Source organism: Notolepis coatsorum (assembly GCF_963971535.1).
Source record: "Notolepis coatsorum genome assembly, chromosome: 7".
NCBI classification, from domain to species: domain Eukaryota; kingdom Metazoa; phylum Chordata; class Actinopteri; order Aulopiformes; family Paralepididae; genus Notolepis; species Notolepis coatsorum.
This window is the reverse complement of record NC_140171.1, coordinates 160,185,718-160,213,590: the sequence shown is the minus strand read 5'-3', so window position 1 is coordinate 160,213,590 and position 27,873 is coordinate 160,185,718. Positions and strand designations below refer to the sequence as shown.

General features: G+C 50.3%; 1 protein-coding gene across 1 annotated transcript in view; it reads right to left on the bottom strand.

Annotated features, from left to right (window-relative positions):
* Positions 1-27,873, bottom strand: part of LOC311231828 (E3 ubiquitin-protein ligase SMURF2-like) — a 208,372-nt gene that overhangs the window by 10,588 nt on the left and 169,911 nt on the right. The window contains exons 15-16 of the mRNA XM_084318450.1: positions 7,615-7,793; positions 5,228-5,360 (exon numbers count right to left, since the gene is read on the bottom strand). Coding sequence (XP_084174576.1) covers positions 5,228-5,360; positions 7,615-7,793 — 312 coding nt within the window. The remainder of the gene's footprint in view (positions 1-5,227; positions 5,361-7,614; positions 7,794-27,873) is intronic.

Here is a 27,873-nt window from a genome sequence, read left to right as displayed (position 1 = left end):
TGCGTCACTCTTGTTTGTAGAGCTATAACTATATTCTATATTATAGCTATGGATACAATACTATGGCCCATTTGACATCACCTATCTATCGTTCTATATGTGAAAAAGAATACATTTTTCCATCCATACGTTCCCGTGTTATACCATGGTGAATATAAGTATGGTTTTAAAGCGGTCTAGGGTAATTCATGAATTCAGATTCAGATTCCTTTATTAAGCCATTTGTGAAAAAACACATTGGTAATTGTTGCGGCATTACAGTGTATGCATTTTTATTAATTTTTTCTTATACGTCAATTCCACTATAGACATCGCCGTTTCTTGCCTGTACACGCTATTATTCCGAAATCAAATCTATATCATAGGTATTATGTTCCATCATGAATGCATGAAAGGGGGGGAGGTTGTTTCTGATTATTTGATTGTCAGTAACAGCATTCGTATTGAACACTAAAAACGCTTATCAGCCCGATCGGTATAAAAGCATTGCAGGATCAAGCTAAAATTGACGTCAGATAGTCCTTACCTGTGATCGGGAGTATTCCAAAAATAATATTCCAATTGTTTGATCGCCATCTGGTACATCCAATGTCCATTTGGTCCACGGCATAACCCACCACAACATATGGATCGGGGGTATTTGACACGCTTCAATGGAACCGGGAGAACCGCTCCCCTCGCCCGACAAGGAAAAATGAAACCAGAGACATTTGGCCATTACACAGGCCAAGATACAAGGTTTCAAAGGGTGCTCGATACCGCCGTCTAGCTGGATGAGGCCGGTATTGCACTTTGGCGACCTCAGACTCATTCCCTATGGTATCACAAAGGTCCCTGGATGAATAATGAATACAAATATCGAAAAAGGAATAAACGACCAAAACCCGAGAAATCTCGGGTCTGGCGCCCAACGCATGGCGAGTTAACCCAACTTATCTCGGGTTTTGGCCCTCCATTGAGTTAAGAGCTTAATTTGTGAGAAATCATTCACACATGCATCATGGTGATTGCGTTCACATCGATTCTACAGACATCCTCGGATTTAAATAATTATAATAATAATAAATACGATATTTGTATCATTAACAATTACATTTTACATTCATAGTCATGATTCAACAAGGCATCATGCTGCCCTAAACTAAATAAAAGCACTACACAAACGGCAGTGAATAAATAAATAAATGAATAAATAAGCACTAAACTCAATTGCGAGGATATAGCTATAGTGGAATAGAATGGACACGTCTACATTCTTCTCTCATTCTCCTATTCCTTTCATGCAGGATATATATTTGGCATTTTGTATTAATAGTCCATATACCGTATTGTTCTCTGTCGGTTTCCAACTGGGTGGCTAATAACCACTACGGGATCCTGATTAGATGATGGATCAGGGATCGCTATCCATCATCTAATGGTCGGTCGGATCGCACAGGGCAGTTAGACCAGGATGATGGCCGCCGCGTTCGGCTCAATGTACAGTCAGGCCACTATAAGCGGAAACCGAGTGAGTTAGTAAGCGAGTCGTGTTTCCTGTGATCGGAGTTTTTGAAAAGAAAACTCTGGGAAGCAGGATGCTGAGGTTTGTCGACCCAGAGGAGTCTGGGTGGTGAGGCCTAGGAGAGGGAAGGGTCCAGGGGAGTCTGGATGGTGAGGCCTAGGAGAGGGAAGGGTCCAGGGGAGTCTGGGTGGTGAGGCCTAGGAGAGGGAAGGATCCAGGGGAGTCTGGGTGGTGGGGCCTAGGAGAGGGAAGGGTCCAGGGGAGTCTGGGTGGTGAGGCCTAGGAGAGGGAAGGGTCCAGGGGAGTCTGGGTGGTGAGGCCTAGGAGAGGGAAGGGTCCAGGGGAGTCTGGGTGGTGAGGCCTAGGAGAGGGAAGGGTCCAGGGGAGTCTGGGTGGTGGGGCCTAGGAGAGGGAAGGGTCCAGGGGAGTCTGGGTGGTGAGGCCTAGGAGAGGGAAGGGTCCAGGGGAGTCTGGGTGGTGAGGCCTAGGAGAGGGAAGGGTCCAGGGGAGTCTGGGTGGTGAGGCCTAGGAGAGGGAAGGGTCCAGGGGAGTCTGGGTGGTGGGGCCTAGGAGAGGGAAGGGTCCAGGGGAGTCTGGATGGTGAGGCCTAGGAGAGGGAAGGGTCCAGGGGAGTATGGATGGTGAGGCCTAGGAGAGGGAAGGGTCCTAACCTAGGGAACCTCACCCAAGAGAGGGAGTGAGGGAATCTCGCCCTGAGAGAGGGAGGTTGGCCCTGAGGGAGGGAGGTTGGCCCTGAGAGAGGGAGGTTGGCCCTGAGAGAGGGAGGTTGGCCCTGAGAGAGGGAGGTTGGCCCTGAGAGACCTGAGAGAGGGAGGTTGGTCCTGAGAGAGAGAGGTTGGCCCTGAGGGAGGGAGGTTGGCCCTGAGAGAGGGAGGTTGGCCCTGAGAGAGGGAGGTTGGCCCTGAGAGAGAGAGGTTGGCCCTGAGGGAGGGAGGTTGGTCCTGAGAGAGGGAGGTTGGCCCTGAGAGAGGGAGGTTGGCCCTGAGAGAGGGAGGTTGGCCCTGAGAGAGGGAGGGAGGTTGGCCCTGAGAGAGGGAGGTTGGCCCTGAGAGAGGGAGGTTGGCCCTGAGAGAGGGAGGTTGGCCCTGAGAGAGGGAGGTTGGCCCTGAGAGACCTGAGAGAGGGAGGTTGGTCCTGAGAGAGAGAGGTTGGCCCTGAGGGAGGGAGGTTGGCCCTGAGAGAGGGAGGTTGGCCCTGAGAGAGGGAGGTTGGCCCTGAGAGAGAGAGGTTGGCCCTGAGGGAGGGAGGTTGGTCCTGAGAGAGGGAGGTTGGCCCTGAGAGAGGGAGGTTGGCCCTGAGAGAGGGAGGTTGGCCCTGAGAGAGGGAGGGAGGTTGGCCCTGAGAGAGGGAGGTTGGCCCTGAGAGAGGGAGGTTGGCCCTGAGAGAGGGAGGTTGGCCCTGAGAGAGGGAGGTTGGCCCTGAGAGAGAGAGGTTGGCCCTGAGAGAGGGAGGTTGGCCCTGAGAGAGGGAGGTTGGCCCTGAGAGAGAGAGGTTGGCCCTGAGAGAGGGAGGTTGGCCCTGAGAGAGGGAGGTTGGCCCTGAGAGAGGGAGGTTGGTCCTGAGAGAGGGAGGTTGGCCCTGAGAGAGGGAGGTTGGCCCTGAGAGAGGGAGGTTGGCCCTGAGAGAGGGAGGTTGGCCCTGAGAGAGGGAGGTTGGCCCTGAGAGAGGGAGGTTGGCCCTGAGAGAGGGAGGTTGGCCCTGAGAGAGGGAGGTTGGCCCTGAGAGAGGGAGGTTGGTCCTGAGAGAGGGAGGTTGGTCCTGAGAGAGGGAGGTTGGCCCTGAGAGAGGGAGGTTGGCCCTGAGAGAGGGAGGTTGGCCCTGAGAGAGGGAGGTTGGCCCTGAAGGAGGGCGGTTGGCCCTGAGAGAGGGAGGTTGGCCCTGAGAGAGGGAGGTTGGCCCTGAGAGACCTGAGAGAGGGAGGTTGGCCCTGAGAGAGGGAGGTTGGTCCTGAGAGAGGGAGGTTGGCCCTGAGAGAGGGAGGTTGGCCCTGAGAGAGGGAGGTTGGCCCTGAGAGAGGGAGGTTGGCCCTGAGAGAGGGAGGTTGGCCCTGAGAGAGGGAGGTTGGTCCTGAGAGAGGGAGGTTGGTCCTGAGAGAGGGAGGTTGGCCCTGAGAGAGGGAGGTTGGCCCTGAGAGAGGGAGGTTGGTCCTGAGAGAGGGAGGTTGGTCCTGAGAGAGGGAGGTTGGCCCTGAGAGAGAGAGGTTGGCCCTGAGAGAGGGAGGTTCGGAGGGTCAAAGCGGGTTATGTCTGAATAGCAGACATTGTAAATCTCAGAGCAAGGAGATTGGAATGGTTTAGACAGCCAGGGGTGGGGGGAGGAGCTTCTGGTAGGGGAGGCAAGAACCATAGAGCTTTAATTAGCTGTGGCTTTTTGGAGCTTTAGCCAAAAGGGCACAAAGGTGACTGGGATTGGTTAAAAGTGTAATGGACACTCAATTTATTATTGGCCCCTGGGAAAAGGGGGGGGGGGGGGCAAGTGGGTTCAACGTGTCTACAGGTGACAGACAGCCCCATTGTGCAGCGGTCACGATCATGCGGCTATTTTGTTAGTATCTTCTGATCAATCTTACTGGCGGAAGAGGCGTGTCTGTCTGTGTGGGGGTCTACCATTGTTACTCTGTGCTTTCTGATCAACTGCACAGGGACGAAAGAGGGCAGGCCTCCAACAACCGGGACGCTCTCGTATAATCAATTGAAAACTGCGTTTCTTGTTAATTTAGGGTTAGGGTACAGTACCTGGTGACGGGGTTAGGGTACAGTACCTGGTGACAGGGTTAGGGTACAGTACCTGGTGACAGGGTTAGGGTACAGTACCTGGTGACGGGGTTAGGGTACAGTACCTGGTGACAGGGTTAGGGTACAGTACCTGGTGACAGGGTTAGGGTACAGTACCTGGTGACAGGGTTAGGGTACAGTACCTGGTGACGGGGTTAGGGTACAGTACCTGGTGACAGGGTTAGGGTACAGTACCTGGTGACAGGGTTAGGGTACAGTACCTGGTGACGGGGTTAGGGTACAGTACCTGGTGACAGGGTTAGGGTACAGTACCTGGTGACGGGGTTAGGGTACAGTACCTGGTGACAGGGTTAGGGTACAGTACCTGGTGACGGGGTTAGGGTACAGTACCTGGTGACAGGGTTAGGGTACAGTACCTGGTGACAGGGTTAGGGTACAGTACCTGGTGACGGGGTTAGGGTACAGTACCTGGTGACGGGGTTAGGGTACAGTACCTGGTGACGGGGTTAGGGTACAGTACCTGGTGACGGGGTTAGGGTACAGTACCTGGTGACGGGGTTAGGGTACAGTACCTGGTGACGGGGTTAGGGTACAGTACCTGGTGACGGGGTTAGGGTACAGTACCTGGTGACAGGGTTAGGGTACAGTACCTGGTGACGGGGTTAGGGTACAGTACCTGGTGACAGGGTTAGGGTACAGTACCTGGTGACGGGGTTAGGGTACAGTACCTGGTGACGGGGTTAGGGTACAGTACCTGGTGACAGGGTTAGGGTACAGTACCTGGTGACAGGGTTAGGGTACAGTACCTGGTGACGGGGTTAGGGTACAGTACCTGGTGACAGGGTTAGGGTACAGTACCTGGTGACAGGGTTAGGGTACAGTACCTGGTGACGGGGTTAGGGTACAGTACCTGGTGACAGGGTTAGGGTACAGTACCTGGTGACGGGGTTAGGGTACAGTACCTGACATACTCCTTCTTGGTGTCCTCGGTGACAGGGACGCTCTTGCCGCTGGGCTTGAGCTCGTGTTGGATGATCTCTCCGTAGGCATTGTGTTCCACACAGAAGGTGTGGTCCAGGACTCCTGTGATGTCATTATCCCTAGGGGGGGGGGGGGGGGGGGGGGGGGAGACGGGAGGGAGGGGGAGAGAGAGAGAGAGAGAGAGAGAGAGAGAGAGAGAGAGAGAGAGAGAGAGAGAGCGAGAGAGAGAGAGACAGAGAGAGCAAGGAACCGTTAACCCAACAGAAACTATGAAGGAGGTGTTCGACAACCAGACGCACAATAGCCCACATCTCCATCTAGTGACTATATCTCTATATCACTATATCACTATCTCTCTATATCTCTCTATATATCTATACATGACATCTATCTATCTCCATTAGAGAGGTGTGACGTTGCTTTAAAGGGGAAGTTCAAAAAGAGATGCCCCCCCCGCTAACCCTGTGCTATCTATCCCTCCAGAGCGTTTCAGTGTTATTCACCTCGTTCTGTAAATATCTGCCATGACTCCAATACAATGGGGCAGAATACAAAACACTAGATTTGTGTCCATTTAGATGTTTAGATGGAGAGCCTTTGGAATTGATGGATATGTTACCATCCGCAAAGCTGTTTCTGTGTCTGTGTGTGTGCGGACTGAGAGCAGGGGACACAACCAGGCTGGATAAGCTGGTCAGGAAGGCCAGTAGCGTGGTTGGGGTGGAGCTGGACTCCCTAGCGAGGGTGGCGGAGAGGAGGAGCCTTGCTAAGCTCCATGCCATCAGGGAAAACCCCTCCCACCCACTATACACAGACTTGGCTGACAGGAGGAGCATGTTCAGTGCTAGGCTCACACTACCCAAATGCAGCACTGAACGGCACAGGAAGTCCTTCATTCCAACAGCCATCAGACTATACAATACATCACTGTGCCTCACTGAGCACAGAGTGGCAGCTCCATAGTGGCAGGAGGCCGCGACTAGCATACTGCACCTTATGTGACACTGTGAATACTGTGAATATATATTTCAGTTAGTTAGATAGTTAACACTTTGGTTGCCTTGGGTTAAATTAATGATATACCATAGATTGCCAGCGCTATTTGTCTATGGAGAAAGTCCCCTTCTTTGCAGGGCTATAACTTTTTAAATTCTATTGCTACATTGCCATTATTAGGGCCCATTCAAAGTCCTATATGTATTGTTCATTGTGTAGCAACGTTAAACTTTTTCATTCACATATTCATAGTAAAGTATGGTCTAATGTATAAGTATGTTTTCATCTCTTTCTGCAGCTTTCTCCAGAACGTGATATATAGCCCCAAAAGCATTATATTGATGATGAAATACAGTTTGATGGCAATCAGCGCGATATAAGAAATTCCAACTAGACGTACTTCTAGAAGTTACTACACGTCATCTGATGTTGACCGGATGGGCGAGGGGGCGTTTATAATTCCGTGGGCAGCGTTATACCAATCATCTAATGTGGGTCAAATGTTGATAATAGCAGTTAGTATCTAAGACGGTAACGTTACACGCTAAAACTCACCCCAGTCTCCGCGCGCCGTTGGGCGATCATCGTCGAGTAGACATTTTATCATTATGGGATATATTTTTACCCGGTCCATCTCCAGCTTGTATAATGGTATATACGTCCAAATCATGTTGTTTATCGAGTTATTGCCAATCGATCACCGTGTAGCGTGACGAGCCAGAGTCCCATGAACCATAGCGAGCGCCCGGAAGTACTACGGTCGTCATGACAACCTCTATTCAACATCCTGTGTGGCGATTGCGCCGATCGGCCACCAGATGGCGCTCCTGAACCGCCAGAGAGCTCAGTGGGTCCTGCTGGTGGATCTCAGGCCAGCGGAGGGGGAATATGAATCCGATCGCAGATTTTTGAAATATTGATATAAGGACGCTGTACAGCGTCCCCCGGCAACTTTAGCATGGCCAGCAAAGACGTGAAAAGACGTGTCCCGGCAGTCAAAGTGTTAATTATATTGACCAATTTGTTTACACTGCTTGTGTTGTTATTTACTGTATATTTTATTCCATTTTTATTCTATTTTACTCTACTCTTTGATTTGTTGTTATTATTCTAAGTCTAAATGTTTAAATGTTGAGCGATTTGCAGTGTCAAATTTCCCACGGGATAATAAAAGTATTTCTATTCTATTCTATTCGATCTATTCTGTGTCTCTGTGTGTGTCTCTGTGTCTGTCTGTGGGTCTCTTTGTGTGTCTCTGTGTCTCCTGTGTGTCTCTGTGTGTCTCTCTGTCTCCCTGTCTCTCTGTGTCTCTCTGTGTGTCTGTGTGTCTCTGTCTCTCTGTGTCTCTCTCTCTCCGTGTCTCTGTGTCTCTCTTACAGGATCCACACCAGGCTGTTGTGCAGGTCCGGGTCGACTGACTCCATGTCGTCCAGGGTGATGGGCTTCCCCAGCAGCTGCTTGTAGAAGGGCAGGGTGAAGCCCCCGTCGATGTAGTGCCCGTGGAACACCGCCACGCCCATGATGCGGCCCACAAAGTGGAAGTAAGACAGGTGCTCCTGGAGGAGAGAGAGAGAGAGCAGTGAGACAGGTGCTCCTGGAGGAGAGAGAGAGAGCAGTGAGACAGGTGGTCCTGGAGGAGAGAGAGAGAGAGAGCAGTGAGACAGGTGCTCCTGGAGGAGAGAGAGAGATAGAGCAGTGAGACAGGTGCTCCTGGAGAGAGAGAGAGAGCAGTGAGACAGGTGGTCCTGGAGGAGAGAGAGAGAGAGAGCAGTGAGACAGGTGCTCCTGGAGGAGAGAGAGAGAGAGCAGTGAGACAGGTGCTCCTGGAGGAGAGAGAGAGAGCAGTGAGACAGGTGCTCCTGGAGGAGAGAGAGAGAGCAGTGAGACAGGTGCTCCTGGAGGAGAGAGAGAGAGAGCAGTGAGACAGGTGCTCCTGGAGGAGATAGCAGTGAGACAGGTGCTCCTGGAGAGAGAGAGAGAGAGCAGTGAGACAGGTTGTCCTGGAGGAGAGAGAGAGAGAAGTGAGACAGGTGCTCCTGGAGGAGAGAGAGAGAGACAGGTGATCCTGGAGGAGAGATATAGAGCAGTGAGACAGGTGCTCCTGCAGGAGAGAGAGAGACAGGTGCTCCTGGAGAAGAGAGAGCAGTGAGACAGGTGGTCCTGGAGGAGAGAGAGAGAGCAGTGAGACAGGTGGTCCTGGAGGAGAGAGAGAGAGAGAAGTGAGACAGGTGGTCCTAGAGGAGAGAGAGAGAGCAGTGAGACAGGTGCTCCTGGAGGAGAGAGATAAGTGAGACAGGTGCTCCTGGAGGAGAGAGATAGCAGTGAGACAGGTGGTCCTGGAGGAGAGAGAGAGAGAGAGAGAGAGAGAGAGAGAGAGAGAGAGAGAGAGAGAGAGAGAGAGAGAGAGAGAGAGACAGACAGACAGACAGACAGACAGACAGATAAGTAAGACAGGTGGTCCTGGAGGAGAGAGACAGAGGGAGATGGTTGATATGTAAACCACATGCTTTCATACTAACCGGACAGATGCTGTGTCCGGTCACAAATACATTTGTACGGCAGAATCACGTCTCATCAAATGTTGCTTTGCAATGTAGTTTTCCTTTAAGAATAATATACCATGAGGCATGAACCCTTTAACTCTTTCTCTGCCACGCATTAGCCTCATCCTGTAGTAGCTACCGCCATCACTGTAAACGATGGGAGTCGCTCACCTTGTTTGCAGGGCTATAACTATTTAAATATTATAGCTATATATGCAATACTATGGCCCATTTGACATCAAGTATCTATCGTTCAAGATGTGAAAAAGGAATATTTTTTCCATCCATACATTCTCGTTTTATACCGTGGTGAATATAAGTATGGTTTTAGAGTGGTCTAGGGTAATTCCTGGAAGGCTAGTATTAGGCAGTGACGCATATTATGTTTATGTTTATTGTTACAAATGATCAGATTAAACCGAATATATATATTTATTGATTGATATATATTGCATAGTATTTGTATATCGTTTGATATCCCTTGTATATTCCTTGTACATATACACGGAATATCCCTTTAGCCTAGTACAGACCATAATATTTCATTCTCCTATTGGACAGCGGTCCACAGGTGCCAGGGCCATGCCTCCAGAGTCAGGTTCAAGGCCACCGTCAAGACATGTCTGTACATGCCCGGCCTTGCCCAGGAATACGAGACAGAAATGAGGTTGGCACTAGATTGTTCGCCGTGCATATAAATATGGCGCAGGTGAATACAGAAGTAGAGTTACCCAATAAGTTGAAGCCTCACCCACGATACAACGTGCGGTGAAGTATGGCCTGTTTGGCCCCAAATAGAGCATTGAGACCGCGTGCGAATTAATAACTGAATTGTCAGAGTTTGGCGCTATACCGTCGAGTGCGACATATTTCTATTAAGTCAGTAATAGTCTATTTGTGTATAGTGTATCGTGCGGCTAAAGTTCTACAGTGACCAGCATCACCAACGCTTCCTCGTATCAGCTAGAGTGCTTATCCAGGCTGGGCTGCTTTCATGGCGCTTTCACCCGAGGAGACCTAGACGAGAACCGTGTGGACATGTACACTGGATTAATCTACCCGACGACTACATAGCCCTTTGCGGCTGGATTATATTTGTTTTGGTCCTGTGATTTATGGAGCGGAGAATCGCCGACGCCTACACGTGTGGGATTTACCCTGTGAGGAGCCACGTCGAGTCTGCGCCTCAGAGAGCCTGAGGCCGGCTAGCTTTCTTCACTGTGGAGCTACAGTCTACGGAGAACAGCTGTATTCGTCTGTGGATCAAGAGACTATTGCACCGTCTCCTGTACTTGGAGTCTCCTTAGTCATCGTTGACCAGACTCTCTACTACCGACAGATCCTCTACCCCTGCTGGCTTACAACCGGGGGGACCCTTCCAGTATCTCCCGCTATATATTACTAGTGTACCATAGATATAATTCCCTAAGATTCAGGTTGTATAATTACCTCCTGCGTAACCAGAGAATGGACATTCATTATTGATTTGCCTACGCACATTCCTTTGCCTTATAAGCGCATCCAAAGTAAAATAGAGAAGTATATTATGTACCTTTTGCTGCAATAAATACTTAATTACCACTTTGTGTGGAACCGATTCATTGTGGGAAGTGTTCATCATATTTATATATCATGTACTGTATGGCCAGTAATTAAAGTACATAAAGCGGTAGTGGTTTAATGATACCATACTTATCAATACAGTCAGGGAATTGTACCCCTCAGTTACAATTGGTCCTTCGAGCCGGAGGGTAACTAGTGTAATATTAATATAGTGGTATTAATATTGACATGGCCTATGATGAACACTCCACAAAACGGTTCTCCTAAAGTAGATCGCCCGCAGCGTAGACGGCAGACACCTCAGTACTTAGAGGATTACGTTGCCAATATACTACCTAGCTTTCTACAGACGGTAAACGCGGAAAAAGTAGATAGTAAAATTATGTCCGACCCTATCGACCAGGCTACCCCGCCAATAGAGGCCCTAGTGGGTTCTAACGTAACTGACCAAGCTCACGGTAGGGACCAGGAGGGACCCGACATGACTTTACCCCCCGCCAAGACCGAAGAAGTAGTCCCCGGAGAGCTCCAGGATAAAGACAGCTCTCCAGGGATGGAACTCTACCCGCTACAAGAAGAGGAGAGCACCCCGGAGATGGATCTCCAGGACTCGCCACAGGAGAACAGATCTCCAACGAGTACTGCCAGGAGCGGATCACCTCAACCAGCGTCTTCCCCCAGCGAGGCGGACAAGATGCTGGCACAGGCATTCCTCGCCAGCCTAGCAGCCTCAACAGAACGCGATCGACTCCAAGCACAGACGCTTAGTGAGCGCGAACATTCTTCCATGGAAAGAGAACGCCTTCAGGCGCAGCAACGGAGCGACGAAGATCGTATACGTCTAGAGATTAGACGCCTTCAGACGGAAGAGAATATGGTAAGGGACCGGGCCGAAGCCCAGCGCGCCGCCGCCGAAGCCCAGCGCGCCGCTGCCGGTGCCCAAAGAGAAGCAGAGCGCGACCTCGCTCTCACCAAGCGCGAAGCCGAGCGCGACCGATTACAAGCGCAGATAATGGAGCAGCTGATCACCAGGGCAACACCCCCTCCCTCCGCACGGGGTTCCAGGGCCTCGTCAAGACAAGGGTCAAGGGCACCCTCCCCTACCCGATCAAGCGACCCTGAGCCCGACCACCAGAGAGAGCCTATACCCCCCTCCGAACCCCTTCCCCGACCGGTCCAAGTGAGACCCAGCTACAAGGAAGAAACGGTCTACACCGCGGAGAGGCTAAATAGACGACTACAGGATCTAGAGGACCTGCCAGAGGAAGAAGAAGAGGGAGAGGAGGAGAGTCAAGCCCGACAGCAGCACAGTACTCCACAGGACCAGGAGGTCCAGTACAGCCCAGGCTCTACCCCCGCGGCTCTGCGCTACAGACCCCCGACTCAATTCACGGGTGAGCTTGACGCACGACCAGCCCCGAGGAACAGCACCTGGATACGCGGGCCATGGTACCCAGCAGGTACCAGCCCACCAAGAGGCGTAAGAGGAGACTCGCCTAGGAGGCCTCTCTTCCAACGCTCACCGATGTGCCAGCCATCCATGGCATCATACATTGGCACACCGACGTTTCCGGACTTCACCCACGAGAACAGAGCACAGTACACGGAGCTACGAATGTGCTTAGAGACAATGATGTCCGATGTAGCTGATGAACCGTACAAGTATGCTATCCTACTGAAGCACCTCAAGGTGCCCCGAGCGCACAATATAGCGCTGGCCTATGCCACCTCTACTACCCCATACACAGCGGCTCTAGCAGCACTCGACCAAAGATATGGACGCATATGGGACTACGTAATACAAGAGATAAGGCATATTGACCGCCTACCCCCAGCCACAGACAATCGCTCACTAGATGACCTGTCTATCAAGGTACAATCCCTGGTAGGGATGCTGGGGGCGCAAAGAGAAAAGGGTATGCACGAACTGTACGCAAACTCTAATGTCGAGAGGATTTTAGAGAAGCTTCCGTCCGCCCGACAAGAGCGCTTCAGGCGGCAAAGAGACCACCGTGATCCTAACGGTCCCGAGCCATCCCTCCTAGACCTAGCCGACTTCCTGGCGAGAGAAGTCAACAGCCTACGGTTGGATACGTTCATGCGGAGCACCCCAAGCTCCAGAGAGGGACCTAGGAGAGCAAACGATGGCCGAAGATTGGTGACCGTCATGCACCAATCAGAATCAGTACAGAGCAGCAAGAACCACAGTACCCCCTCGATGAAAGAGAAGTGGAAGATGGTGTGCCCGTACTGCGAAAAGGAACACTGGTTGTCACAATGTGACACGTTCAAGAAGATGACCGCCGACGAGGTGAGTCAATGGATAAAGTCCAACCGACGCTGTTACCGATGTGCGCGCAGTCACATGGCAGCCGATTGCCGCTTAAAGAAGAGGTGTAGTCGGTGTGACGGAGCCCACCTAGATGTCCTACACGACAGTAACAGAAGAAAGCCTGCACCCTCAAGCAGCACAAAGGCAAGTGTTATGTACATTGACCCCGCCAGCAGCGGGGGCGCCCGGGTGCTCTTAAAGGTGGTCCGCGTAACACTGAGTTACCAAGATAAGGTCATGGACACTTACGCCGTCCTTGACGACGGGTCAGAGAAGACCCTTCTCCTCGCGTCCGCTGCGGCCCAGCTGGGGCTGCGGGGGAGCGAAAACCAGATGACGATTCGGACAATAAGAAGAGATCTAAAGACGATAAAGGGCGAGAATGTCTCCTTCACTATCGCAGCAAGCGGGCAGCCAGAGAGACGGTATAGGATTACTAATGCTTTCACCAGCCAAGAAATAGGCCTGTCGCAGTACACCTACCCCATCGCCAAGCTGATGGATAAATATGTGCACCTGCGTCAACTACCTATACCGCTCATAGACGGTGCCACCCCGACCCTGCTGATAGGCTCCGACCATGCAGACCTCATCGTCCCGATTGACCGGGTCCACACAGGGCCCAGAGGCTGTCCTGCAGCAGTCGAGACCCGCCTAGGATGGACATTACAAGGCCCCCTCGCTAAGTCTCTTAACCGAACAGCAGCCACTAACTGCCTCCACTCCAGAGTGACAGAAGAAGACACCACCCTCCTACAGCATGTCGAGAGGCTATGGACACTAGAGACAATGCCCTTTAAGAACGAAAAGAAAGACATTCGTTCCAAGGAAGACATTTACGCTATAGCCCTCCTCGAGCAGGGGACAAAGAGAGTCAAAGTCAACGGAGTGATGAGATACGCAACTCCACTCCTGAGGCGAGAGGGTATGCCTACCTTCCACGCCCCAAAAGAAGCGACGGAGCGGTATCTATTGAACACAGAGCGGCGCCTAGCCAGAGACCCCGCTCAAGAGACTGTGTACCGCGCTAAGATTAACAAGCTAATCACAGCGGGACACAAAGAAAATTGACATTAAAGAGGCCGATCAGACGACCGAATCATGGTACGTGCCGCACCACAAAGTCCACCACAACGGCAAGGATCGTATTGTGTTCAACTGCAGCTACCAGATCGGATCACAAAATCTGAATAAAGAGCTCTTGCCCGGCCCAACACTCGGCCCCTCTCTACTAGGCGTGTTACTACGTTTCCGCCAAGACAAGGTGGCCATCAGCGGCGACATCAAAGGGATGTTCCTGCAGGTGAGACTAGTGGAGGAGGACAAGCCCCTGCTGCGGTTCTTATGGAGAGAGAGGATCGGGGATGAGCAACCAGCCATCTATCAATGGGAAGTCCTCCCTTTCGGAACCACATGCAGCCCATGCTGTGCTACGTTTGCACTGCAAAAACACGTCGCAGAGGACCCAGCAGCTGATGAAGAGGTCCGACAAAGTGTAGGAAATAGTTTCTACGTGGACAACTGTCTGCAAAGCGTCTCGACGCCAGAAGAAGCCGAGGCCCTTCTACTCAAGCTCCGCGCCTCCCTGATCAAAGGCGGCTTTGATCTCAGGCAGTGGGCCAGCAGCGACCCGCAAGTATTGCGCAGCCTCTCCCCCGAGGATAAGGCAGCAAGCAGCGAGACCTGGATGGCGACCATCCCAGGAGAAGCCCAAGAAATGACATTAGGACTAGTCTGGCGCTTCAAAACAGACTCGCTCCATTATAAACACACACCCCTGACCAAGGAGCAGGGAAGGTCGACTGCACTACCGACCACCAGACGGAGTGTATACAGAACACTCGCCAGACAATATGACCCGTTGGGATGTATTCTACCTTACACCACCAGGGCAAAGATGATTGTAAGAGCGTTATGGGACAAGGACCAGGGCTGGGACGACCCCATACCCGAACACCTTGCATCCACATGGAGAGAGTGGGAGACGGAACTCAGCTCACTCCCAGGTGTCAACATACGCCGCAGCTACTTCCCACCCACAGTGAGGCCGGAGACGTGCCAGATGGACCTGCACGTCTTCAGCGACGCCTCCGAAGTAGCCTACGGTTCGGTGGCCTACTTGCGTGCCCGAGAGGAGGGAGGAGAAATACATACTGCTTTCATCCTGGCTCGCTCAAGAATAGCCCCACGAAAGCAACAATCTATCCCGCGTCTAGAGCTCTGCGCAGCCCTAGCAGGAGCGCAACTCGCCACGTTAATCCAACGTGAACTCACCATTCCGGTGCAAAGAACAATCTTGTGGTCAGACTCCACGACAGTACTCACATGGATCCGGTCTGATTCGTGCAGATACAAGGTCTTCGTGGGAGTCAGAGTCACAGAGATTCAAGATTTAACAGAAGTAGCAAGCTGGAGGTATGTGGACACAAAACACAACCCAGCTGACGTCATCACCCGGGGAATGTCCCTGGATGACCTCACTCGTCACAACCTATACAGTGACGGGCCAGAGTTCCTCAAGCTCCCGGAAGAAGAGTGGCCTACACCCACCCCACGGGAAGCGAGTAAAGAGGAGGCCGAAAACAAGAAATCTATGTTCTGTGGATTGAACACACTCGTCTCCACAGACCCCGACATAGACGATTGCCTCACCCTAGAGAGTGCGCAGCTAAAGACATTCCTGTGGCACCACCCAGAGGTGCAGCTCACTACTGACATTACAGCAGCTGACTACGAAGAAGCAGAACTTCTTCTACTACAACGAGCCCAGAGAGACTCGTTCCCCGATGAGCTAGACTGTCTACAGGGAGCAAAGCCCGTCCCATCAGACAGCAGACTGCTCCACCTAGCCCCCGAGAGCGACGCCCATGGTCTCATCAGAGTGGGTGGTCGTCTGTGGAGAGCTCCAGACTTACCGGATGACGTCAAGTACCCAATAGTCTTAAACAGCCGACACAAGGTCACAGAGCTGATCATAAAGAAATACGACGAGGATGTGCATCACGCCGGGGCAGAGAGAGTCTTCGCGGAGATCAGACGTCGTTATTGGATACTGCAAGGGAGAGAAGCAGTGCGGCGCTTCCAGCGAACCTGTCTAGACTGTCGTAAGTGGCGAGCGCAGCCCAGTATACCCCGGATGGCTGACCTACCTCCCTGTCGCCTCCGACTCGGCGACAAGCCTTTTCACTCCACCGGTATGGACTGTTTCGGCCCGCTGTATATAAAGAAAGGAAGAGGAACCGAGAAGCGGTGGGGTATTGTATTCAAATGCATGACCACCCGAGCGATGCATATAGAACTCCTTCCAACCATGAGCACAGACTCATTGGAAAGGCAAACCGTCTATATTATTGTCTGATCACGGGACAAACTTCAAAGGCGGAGAAAGAGAGCTGAGACAGAGCTTCCAAGCTATGGGCCCAGAACTTAAGACCCACCTCGCTCCATCCCAGATTGACTTCCAGTTTAATCCCCCGAACGCACCTCACTTCGGTGGAACTTGGGAACGAGAAGTACGTTCAATAAAGACAGCCCTGTACGCCGTGCTTGGGGCCCAGACCGTGGCGGAAGAAGTCCTAATGACAGTCCTCATGGAGATCGAGGGAGTATTGAACTCAAAGCCCCTCGGTTACGTCTCAAGTGATGTAGCAGATGTCGACCCAGTCACCCCCAACACACTCTTGATGGGGCGGCTGTACCCCGCGCTACCACAGACAATGTACAGGCCTGAAGAAGCGAACGGCCGAAGAATGTGGAGGTACAGTCAAGTATTGGCTGACAAGTTTTGGAACAGCTTCCTACTCCACTATCTACCGTCTCTACAGACCCGCCAGAAATGGGTGAAAGAGAGAGACAATTTGACAGAAGGAACAGTCGTCATGATTATCGACCAGTCACTACCCCGAGCTATGTGGCCGGCTGGCCGCGTAAGCAAAGTGATCACCGGTGCCGACGGAAAGGTCCGAGCAGCCGAAGTGCTCGTCCAAGGACGGATCTACACCCGACCCGTGGCGAGGCTAATAGAACTGCCAAGGCTCCCCGATACTATCGATGACGACCATGACCCCATGACTTTGTGAACTGCCCGACCCCTCACAACAGACATTGAGTAGTGGACAGTGCGGTTAATCTGTCTCTGCTTAGCTAATTAGGTGGGACTAATTAGGAGGCGGCTGTTACAAAGGATCAGATTAAACCGAATATATATATTTATTGATTGATATATATTGCATAGTATTTGTATATCGTTTGATATCCCTTGTATATTCCTTGTACATATACACGGAATATCCCTTTAGCCTAGTACAGACCATAATATTTCATTCTCCTATTGGACAGCGGTCCACAGGCGCCAGGGCCATGCCTCCAGAGTCAGGTTCAAGGCCACCGTCAAGACATGTCTGTACATGCCCGGCCTTGCCCAGGAATACGAGACAGAAATGAGGTTGGCACTAGATTGTTCGCCGTGCATATAAATATGGCGCAGGTGAATACAGAAGTAGAGTTACCCAATAAGTTGAAGCCTCACCCACGATACAACGTGCGGTGAAGTATGGCCTGTTTGGCCCCAAATAGAGCATTGAGACCGCGTGCGAATTAATAACTGAATTGTCAGAGTTTGGCGCTATACCGTCGAGTGCGACATATTTCTATTAAGTCAGTAATAGTCTATTTGTGTATAGTGTATCGTGCGGCTAAAGTTCTACAGTGACCAGCATCACCAACGCTTCCTCGTATCAGCTAGAGTGCTTATCCAGGCTGGGCTGCTTTCATGGCGCTTTCACCCGAGGAGACCTAGACGAGAACCGTGTGGACATGTACACTGGATTAATCTACCCGACGACTACATAGCCCTTTGCGGCTGGATTATATTTGTTTTGGTCCTGTGATTTATGGAGCGGAGAATCGCCGACGCCTACACGTGTGGGATTTACCCTGTGAGGAACCACGTCGAGTCTGCGCCTCAGAGAGCCTGAGGCCGGCTAGCTTTCTTCATTGTGGAGCTACAGTCTACGGAGAACAGCTGTATTCGTCTGTGGATCAAGAGACTATTGCACCGTCTCCTGTACTTGGAGTCTCCTTAGTCATCGTTGACCAGACTCTCTACTACCGACAGATCCTCTACCCCTGCTGGCTTACAACCGGGGGGACCCTTCCAGTATCTCCCGCTATATATTACTAGTGTACCATAGATATAATTCCCTAAGATTCAGGTTGTATAATTACCTCCTGCGTAACCAGAGAATGGACATTCATTATTGATTTGCCTACGCACATTCCTTTGCCTTATAAGCGCATCCAAAGTAAAATAGAGAAGTATATTATGTACTTTTTGCTGCAATAAATACTTAATTACCACTTTGTGTGGAACCGATTCATTGTGGGAAGTGTTCATCATATTTATATATCATGTACTGTATGGCCAGTAATTAAAGTACATAAAGCGGTAGTGGTTTAATGATACCATACTTATCAATACAGTCAGGGAATTGTACCCCTCAGTTACATTTATTGTTTATTGTTATTCGCACTTACAAACATACATTCTGGGATAAAATAAGTAAATAGAAGAACAGTTCAAATGTGCAGGAAAGGTAAAAAAAAAACCAAGGGCTTATAAGCGACCTCCCCTCTTAAACCTATATAGGATAACTACACAAAAAAATGTAAATACCCCCCCCCCCCCCCCCACATTATGCACAAACACATGCGCATATCCCTCTCACATACACACAGATACATACAATACAGCATTGTACAACTATTATAATGTTGGGAATAAAAATTAAAAAAAAACTTTACACAAATACACATGGATACTAGACTACAGGATCTGTAGTTCTTTTTTAAGCTTACTTTTAAATATATTTAAAGTGGAACCTGTTTCTATTAGATTTTGTACATCATTCCACATCACTGCACCTTGATAAACAAATGAGAATTTGGCAACAGAGGTCCTACAGAAAGGAATGCGTAAGTCTTTATTTCTTCTTGTGAGATGTGCATGATAATGAGAATTAAACTCAAAATAAGTTTGAAAAAAATTAGGCAAAGATAAAGGAAGACCAATTACTTTGTACATAAGAATCCCTGTTTGATACTTGTTGACCTCATAAATTGTGAGTAGTTGCAGTTGTTTAAATAATGGTTTGGTTGGGGCTAAATAAGAATATACTTATATACTTATACTTAATCCATTGGCATGTTGTCCCTATACACGCTACAATTAAAAATTCAAATGCATATGATCGGTATATTATGTTCCATCATGCATGCATGAAAGGAGGGGGGTCGTTTATGATTAATTGATTGTCAATAACGGCATACGTTAGTACAACAGCATACGCTGATCAGGGCGATGGCTATGAAAACAATGCACAACCAAGCTGATGATTGCCATCTGCTAGATCGTATGTCCATTTGGCCCACGCCATAACCCCCAAAAGCATAATGATTCTGGCGTCCCAAAGGCGATTCAATGCGATCAGGTGTATATCTTGATCCACGTTACGTATCTTGATCCCGGATGACTTTCAATGACGCACAGCCACATACACAGAGTCAGAAAGGGGGTGCAACGCCGGCCGTATACCACCAGGCCGAGGTATCGGACCGTTGCGGTCTCAGACACAGTGCCACACAGTTCCCCAGCATACCAGGATGAATTATGAATGGAAATAGCGAATAAAAGAAATAACGATCCAATAACGAGTATACTCGTTGTTGGCAGTATTCAATTGGCGGGCTATAACGAGTAAACTCGTTGTTTCATTCATTCATTTTATTTTGTTTCGTACATGGGGGTACAGTTCATCTTTGCACAATATCACCAACATCTTTTTTATTTTTTTTTACATGATACATGGCCGAAAAGGAGCAGGATGAAGAAAACTTATGTTTCCTGCCTCCTTCCAAACTTATTTATTATATTTATTTTAATATAATGGTCAGCTCAAGTGCACCCTACAGCTTCATACCATATAATAATAACCATTACCATAACTATGATAACAATAATAATAATAATAATAATAATAATAATAATAATAATAATAATAATAATAATAATAATAATAATAATAATAATAATAATAATAATTGTAACTGAGGGGTATTATATAAGTATGGTATCATTAAACCACTACTGTCTTATGTACATTACTACTGGCCATACAGTACACAGGTATATCAGATGAACACTTCCCACAATGACACGGTTCCACACAAAACTGGGTTATAATAATATTTATTAGCAGCAATGATAGTATATAACAATACTTTACGTAGGGTCGCGCTTATAAGGCGAAAGAATGTGCGTGAGTAAATCAATAACGTAAGTCCATTATCATATTACGCAGGAGATAATGAATACCACCTGTATCTTAGGAATTATATCTATGGTACACTAGTAAGGCAGCGGGAGATACTGGTAGGGTCCCTCCGGTTGTAGGCCAGCAAGGGGAGAGGATTTGTCGGTAGCAGAGTCTGGGTCAACAAAGAATAGGGAGACTCCAAGTACAGGAGACGGTGCAATAATCTCTTGATCCGCAGACGAATAACAGCTGTTCTCCGGCATGCAGCTCCGCATGGAAGAAAGCTAGCCAGCCTCAGGCTTCTGAGAGGCGGGCTCGACGTTGCTCCTCACAGGGTAAATCCCACACAATTGTGGGTGTAGGCGATTCTCCGCTCCATCAGTTACAGGACCAAAGCAAATATAATCCAGCCGAAAAGGGCTATGTAGTCGTCGGGTAGGTTATCCAGTGTACATGTCCACACGGTCCTCGTCTAGGGCTCCTCGGGTGCAGGCGCCAGGGTAAGCTGCCCAGCCTGGATAAGCACACTAGCTGGTACGAGGAAACGTTGGTGATGCTGGTCACTGTAGAACGGTAGCCGCACGATACACTATACATAAATAGACTATTACTGAATTAATAGAATAGGTCGAACTCGACGGTACAGCGTTAAACTCTGATACTTCAGTTATTAATTCGCACGCGGTCTCAATGCTCTATTTGGGGCCAAACTTCACCGCACGTTGTATCGTGGGTGAGGCTTCAACTTATTGGGTAACTTAACTTCTGTATTCACCTGCGCCGTATTTATACGTTAGGTGAACAAACTAGTACCAGCTTTATTCCTGTCTCGTATCCTTGCGCAGAGCCGTTCATGTCCAGGCAAGTCTTTGGCAATGACTTTGAACTAGACCTTGGGGGTATGGCAGTGGCGCCTAAGGGGCCGCTGTCCAATAAGAGAACGAAATATTATGGTCTGTACTAGGTTAAAGGGATATTCCGTGTATATGTACAAGGAATACACAAGGGATATCAAATGATATACACATATTATGCAATATATATCAATTAATAAATATATATATTCGGTTTAATCTGATCCTTCGTAACAGCCGCCTCCTAATTAGTCCCACCTAATTAGATAAGCAGAGACAGATTAACCGCACTGTCCACTACTCAATGTCTGTTGTGAGGGTAGGCAGTTCACAAAGTCAGGGGGTCATGGTCGTCATCAAAAGTGTCGGGGAGCCTTGGCAACTCTATCAGCCTCGCCACGGGCCGGGTGTATGTCCGCCCTTGGACGAGCACTTCTGCCGCTCTGACCTTTCCGTCGGCACCAGTGATCACTTTGCTTACGCGGCCGGCCGGCCACATAGCTCGGGGTAGTGACTGGTCGATAATCATGACGACTGTTCCTTCTGTCAAATTGTCTCTTTCTTTCACCCATTTCTGGCGGGTCTGTAGAGACGGTAGATAGTGGAGGAGGAAACTGTTCCAAAACTTGTCAGCCAATACTTGACTGTACCTCCACATTCTTCGGCCGTTCGCTTCTTCAGGCCTGTACACTGTCTGTGGTAGCGCGGGGTCCAGCCGCCCCATCAAGAGAGTGTTGGGGGTGACTGGGTCGACATCTGCTACATCACTTGAGACGTAACCGAGGGGCTTTGAGTTCAATACTCCCTCGATCTCCGTGAGGACTGTCGTGAGGACTTCTTCCGCCACGGTCTGGGCCCCAAGCACGGCGTACAGGGCTGTCTTTATTGAACGTACTTCTCGTTCCCAAGTTCAAAAAGAAGTGAGGTGCATTCGGGGGATTAAACTGGAAGTCAATCTGAGCTGGGGCGAGGTGGGTCTTAAGTTCTGGGCCCATAGCATGGAAGCTCTCTCTCAGCTCTCTTTCTCCGCCTTTGAAGTTTGTCCCGTGATCAGACAATAATATAGACGGTTTCCCTTTCCGCGATGTGAATCTCCGGAAGGCCATAAGGAATGAGTCTGTGCTCATGGTTGGAAGGAGTTCTATGTGTATCGCTCGGGTGGTCATGCATTTGAATACAATACCCCACCGCTTCTCAGTCCCTCTTCCTTTCTTTACATACAGCGGGCCGAAACAGTCCATACCGGTGGAGTGAAAGGGCTTGTCGCCGAGTCGGAGGCGACAGGGGGGTAGGTCAGCCATCCGGGGTATACTGGGCTGTGCTCGCCATTTACGACAGTCTAGACAAGTCCGCTGGAAGCGTCGTACTGCTTCTCTCCATTGCAGTATCCAATAACGATGTCTGATCTCCGCGAAGACTCTCTCTGCCCCGGCGTGGTGCACGTCCTCGTCGTATTTCTTTATGATAAGCTCTGTGACCTTGTGTCGGCTGTTTAAGACTATCGGGTACTTGACGTCATCCGGTAAGTCTGGGGCTCTCCTCAGACGACCACCCACTCTGATGAGATTATGGGCGTCGCTCTCAGGGGCTAAGTGGAGCAGTCTGCTGTCTGACGGGACTGGCTTTGATCCCTGTAGACAGTCTAGCTCGTCGGGGAACGAGTCTCTCTGGGCTCGCTGTAGCAGAAGGAGTTCTGCTTCTTCGTAGTTAGCTGCAGTAATGTCAGTAGTGGGCTGAACCTCTGGGTGGTGCCACAGGAATGTCTTTAGCTGCGCACTCTCAAGGGTGAGGCAGTCGTCTATGTTGGGATCTGTGGGGACGAGTGTGTGTGTCAACCCACAGAACATAGATTTCTTCTTCTCTGCCTCCTCTTCACTCGCCTCCCGTGGGGTGGGTGTAGGCCACTCTTCTTCCGGGAGCTTGAGGAACTCGGGCCCGTCACTATATAGATTGTGACGGGTGAGGTCATCCAGGGACATTCCCCGGGTGATGACGTCAGCTGGGTTGTGTTTTGTGTCCACATACCTCCAGCTTGCTGCTTCTGTTAAATCTTGGATCTCTGTGATTCTGACTCCCACGAAGACCTTGTATCTGCACGAATCGGACCGGATCCATGTGAGTACGGTCATGGAGTCTGACCACAGGATTGTTCTTTGCACCGGGATGGTGAGTTCACGTTGGATTAACGTGGCGAGTTGCGCTCCTGCTAGGGCTGCGCAGAGCTCTAGACGCGGGATAGATTGTTGCTTGCGGGGGGCTATTCTTGAGCGAGCCAGGACGAAGGCAGTATGTATTTCTCCTCCCTCCTCTCGGGCCCGCAAGTAGGCCACCGAACCGTAGGCTACTTCGGAGGCGTCGCTGAAGACTTGCAGGTCCATCTGGCACGTCTCAGGCCTCACTGTGGGTGGGAAGTAGCTGCGGCGTATGTTGACACCTGGGAGCGAGCTGAGTTCTGTCTCCCACTCTCTCCATGTGGAGGCAAGGTGTTCGGGTATGGGGTCGTCCCAGCCCTGGTCCTTGTCCCATAACGCTCTTACAATCATCTTTGCCCTGGTGGTGTAAGGTAGAATACATCCCAACGGGTCATATTGTCTGGCGAGTGTTCTGTATACACTCCGTCTTGTGGTCGGTAGTGAAGTCGACCTTCCCTGCTCCTTGGTCAGGGGTGTGTGTTTATAATGGAGCGAGTCTGTTTTGAAGCGCCAGACTAGTCCTAATGTCATTTCTTGGGCTTCTCCTGGGATGGTCGCCATCCAGGTCTCGCTGCTTGCTGCCTTGTCCTCTGGGGAGAGGCTGCGCAATACTTGAGGGTCGCTGCTGGCCCACTGCCGGAGATCAAAGCCGCCTTTGATCAGGGAGGCGCGGAGCTTGAGTAGGAGAGCCTCGGCTTCTTCTGGCGTCGAGACGCTTTGCAGACAGTTGTCCACGTAGAAACTATTTCCTACACTTTGTCGGACCTCTTCATCAGCTGCTGGGTCCTCTGCGACGTGTTTTTGCAGTGCAAACGTAGCACAGCATGGGCTGCATGTGGTTCCGAAAGGGAGGACTTCCCATTGATAGATGGATGGTTGCTCATCCCCGATCCTCTCTCTCCATAAGAACCGCAGCAGGGGCTTGTCCTCCTCCACTAGTCGCACCTGCAGGAACATCCCTTTGATGTCGCCGCTGATGGCCACCTTGTCTTGGCGGAAACGTAGCAACACGCCTAGTAGAGAGGGGCCGAGTGTTGGGCCGGGCAAGAGCTCTTTATTCAGATTTTGTGATCCGATCTGGTAGCTGCAGTTAAACACAATACGATCCTTGCCGTTGTGGTGGACTTTGTGGTGCGGCACGTACCATGATTCGGTCGTCTGATCGGCCTCTTTAATGTCAATTTTCTTTATGTGTCCCGCTGTGATTAGCTTGTCAATCTCAGCGCGGTACACAGTCGCTTGAGCGGGGTCTCTGGCTAGGCGCCGCTCTGTGTTCGATAGATACCGCTCCGTCGCTTCTTTTGGGGCGTGGAAGGTAGGCATACCCTCTCGCCTCAGGAGTGGAGTTGCATATCTCATCACTCCGTTGACTTTGACTCTCTTTGTCCCCCGCTCGAGGAGGGCTATAGCATAAATGTCTTCCTTGGAACGAATGTGTTTCTTTTCGTTCTTAAAGGGCATTGTCTCTAGTGTCCATAGCCTCTCGATGTGCTGTAGGAGGGTGGTGTCTTCTTCTGTCACTCTGGAGTGGAGGCAGCTAGTGGCTGCTGTTCGGTTAGGAGACCTAGAGAGGGGGCCTTGTAGTGTCCATCCTAGGCGGGTCTCGACTGCTGCTGGACAGCCTCTGGGCCCAGTGTGGACCCGGTCCATCGGGACGATGAGGTGTGCATGGTCGGATCCTATCAGCAGGGTCGGGGTGGCACCGTCTATGAGCGGTATAGGTAGTTGACGCAGGTGCACATATTTATCCATCAGCTTGGCGATGGGGTAGGTGTACTGCGACAGACCTATGTCTTGGCTGGTGAAAGCGTTAGTGATCCTATACCGTCTCTCTGGCTGCCCGCTTGCTGCGATAGTGAAGGAGACATTCTCGCCCTTTATCGTCTTCAGGTCTCTTCTTATTGTCCGAATCGTCATCGTTTCTTTGCTCCCCCGCAGCCCCAGCTGGGCCGCAGCGGACGCGAGGAGAAGGGTCTTCTCTGACCCGTCGTCAAGGACGGCGTAGGTGTCCATGACCTTGTCTTCGTAACTCAATGTTACGCGGACCACCTTCAAGAGCACCCGGGCGCCCCCGCTGCTGGCGGGGTCAATGTACATAACACTTGCCTTTGTGCTGCTTGGGGGTGCAGGCTTTCTTCTGTTACTGTCATGTAGGACGTCCAAGTGGGCTCCGTCACACCAACTACACCTCTTCTTTAGGCGGCACTCGGCTGCCATGTGACTGCGCGCACATCGGTAACAGCGTCGGTTGGACTTTATCCATTGACTCACCTCGTCGGCGGTCATCTTCTTGAACGTGTCACAGTGTGACAGCCAGTGTTCCTTTTCGCAGTACGGGCATACAATCTTCCACTTCTCTTTCATCGAGGGGGTACTGTGGTTCTTGTTGCTCTGTACTGATTCGGCTTGGTGCATGACGGTCACCAGCCTGCGGCCATCGTTTGCTCTCCTAGGTCCCTCTCTGGAGCTTGGTGTGCTCCGCACGAACGTATCCAACCGTAGGCTGTTGACTTCTCTCGCCAGGAAGTCGGCTAGGTCTAGGAGGGATGGCTCGGGACCGTTAGGATCACGGTGGTCTCTTTGCCGCCTGAAGCGCTCTTGTCGGGCGGGCGGAAGCTTCTCTAAAATCCTCTCAACATTAGAGTTTGCGTACAGTTCGTGCATACCCTTTTCCTTTTGCGCCCCCAGCATCCCTACCAGGGATTGTACCTTGATAGACAGGTCATCTAGTGAGCGATTGTCTGTGGCTGGGGGTAGACGGTCAATATTCCTTATCTCTTGTATTACGTAGTCCCATATGCGTCCATATCGTTGGTCGAGGGCTGCTAGAGCCGCGGTGTATGGGGTAGTAGAGTTGGAATATGCCAGCGCTATATTGTGCGCTCTGGGCACCTTCAGGTGCTTGAGTAGGATAGCATACTTGTACGGTTCATCAGTTACATCGGACATCATTGTCTCTAAGCACATTCGTAGCTCTGTGTACTGTGCTCTGTTCTCGTGTGTGAAGTCCGGGAACGTCGGTGTGCCAAGGTACGATGCCATGGATGGCTGGCACATCGGTGAGCGTTGGAGGAGAGGCCTCCTAGGCGAGTCTCCTCTTACTTGTCGTGGTGGGCTGGTACCTGTCGGGTACCAAGGCCCGCGTACCCAGGTGCTGTTCCTCGGGGCTGGTCGTGCGTCAAGCTCACCCGTGAATTGAGTCGGGGGTCTGTAGCGCAGAGCCGCGGGGGTAAAGTCTGGGCTGTACTGGACCTCCTGGTCCTGTGGAGTACGGTGATGCTGTTGGGCTTGACTCTCCTCCTCTCCCTCTTCTTCTTCCTCTGCCAGGTCATCTAGATCAGTGTTTCCCAACCGGTGGTACGCGTACCACTAGTGGTACGTGGGTGGTCCCCAGGTGGTACGTGAAAAGATTTTGAAAAGTAAAATAAAAAAAAAAGTTTTGGTTTTTTTATTTTTTTTTATTAGAAATTGTACAGGAAAACTGTACCCACATAATGAATAATGCATAATCTGTAATAATGTAACCAAAATTGGGGGCATTCAAATTAAGTAATCATTTGCTGGCTATAATTATATTATTATTGGCGCTGAGTTCAGCTTCCCGCCCGCCGGCGCCGGACTGTCTGTCAGCTGTCAGGTGTTCATTGAAGAAAAACAAAACTCTGAATTATCATCATTGTAGTGGCGCGCTGGCTAGCAAAACAACATCCTATCAAGTGAATGCGCTGGTGTTTATTGAGATAAAAATCATTATGGATCAATGGCTGAGTCGAGCTGGTTCATCCAGAAACAATGTAAAGCATATATGTTCGCTTTGCAGTTGGATGAATCGACGGATGTCAGTGGGGAAGCACAACTGATTGCGTTTGTGCGTTACAAAGACACTTTGGAGATGAACGAGCACATTCTGTTTTGCAAGAAACTCACGGGGAGAACTACTGTACTGGACGTTTTTAACGTTATTGACAATTTTTGGCACACGTTAAAAAAGGTAAACCCTGACGTAGAATGAGTCCAGAGTTAAATGATGTTTTGAATGATGCCGTAAAAGTGATCAACTTCATACAGTCCAGGCCTTTGAATCATAGACTGTTTCAGTCACTTTGTGAAGACGGTAGGTCAGAACATAAACAGCTCCTGCTTCACACCGACGTCCGGTGGTTATCCCGAGGGAAGACGTTACAGCGGCTGTTTGAGCTGCGCAATGAAGTGAGGGCATTTCTGTCTGAGCACACACACCCCCTTGTGGCGATGTTCGACGACGCAGACTGGGTAGCCCGGCTGCGTGGGATACCTCTCTGATATTTTCAGCAAACTCAACCAGCTGAATCTCTCTCTTCAAGGTAAAGAGTCAGACACAACTGTTCTTAGCTTGTATGACAGGCTCAAGTGTCACATTAATTGGTAGGTTACTAACCTTTTTTTAGTCTTTAAACAATGGCTATTATAATTTATATGATTAGTTATTAGTTTAAGTGTCACATTAATTGTTGCATTGGGTCACACAGACAAAAATCTCCTCTTCTCTATCTCTCCTCATCACTTCTCTCCTTCTTCCACTCCCAGGTTTCACCTTAGCTACACACACACACACACACACACACACACACACACACACACACACACACACACACACACACACACACACACACAGGATGGGCCGCCATGTCAATTTTAATGTAGGGCCGCTGTGCCACGTATCGGCCGCCGTGCCGATTTGACTATACAAAGCGCTGTGCTATCATGGTGGCTGGTGGCTATCCATGGTGAATGGTGTCTCAGAACTAAAGCTTTACTTCAATAAACTGCCAACCTGTGTGACCATGTGACTTTATCCAG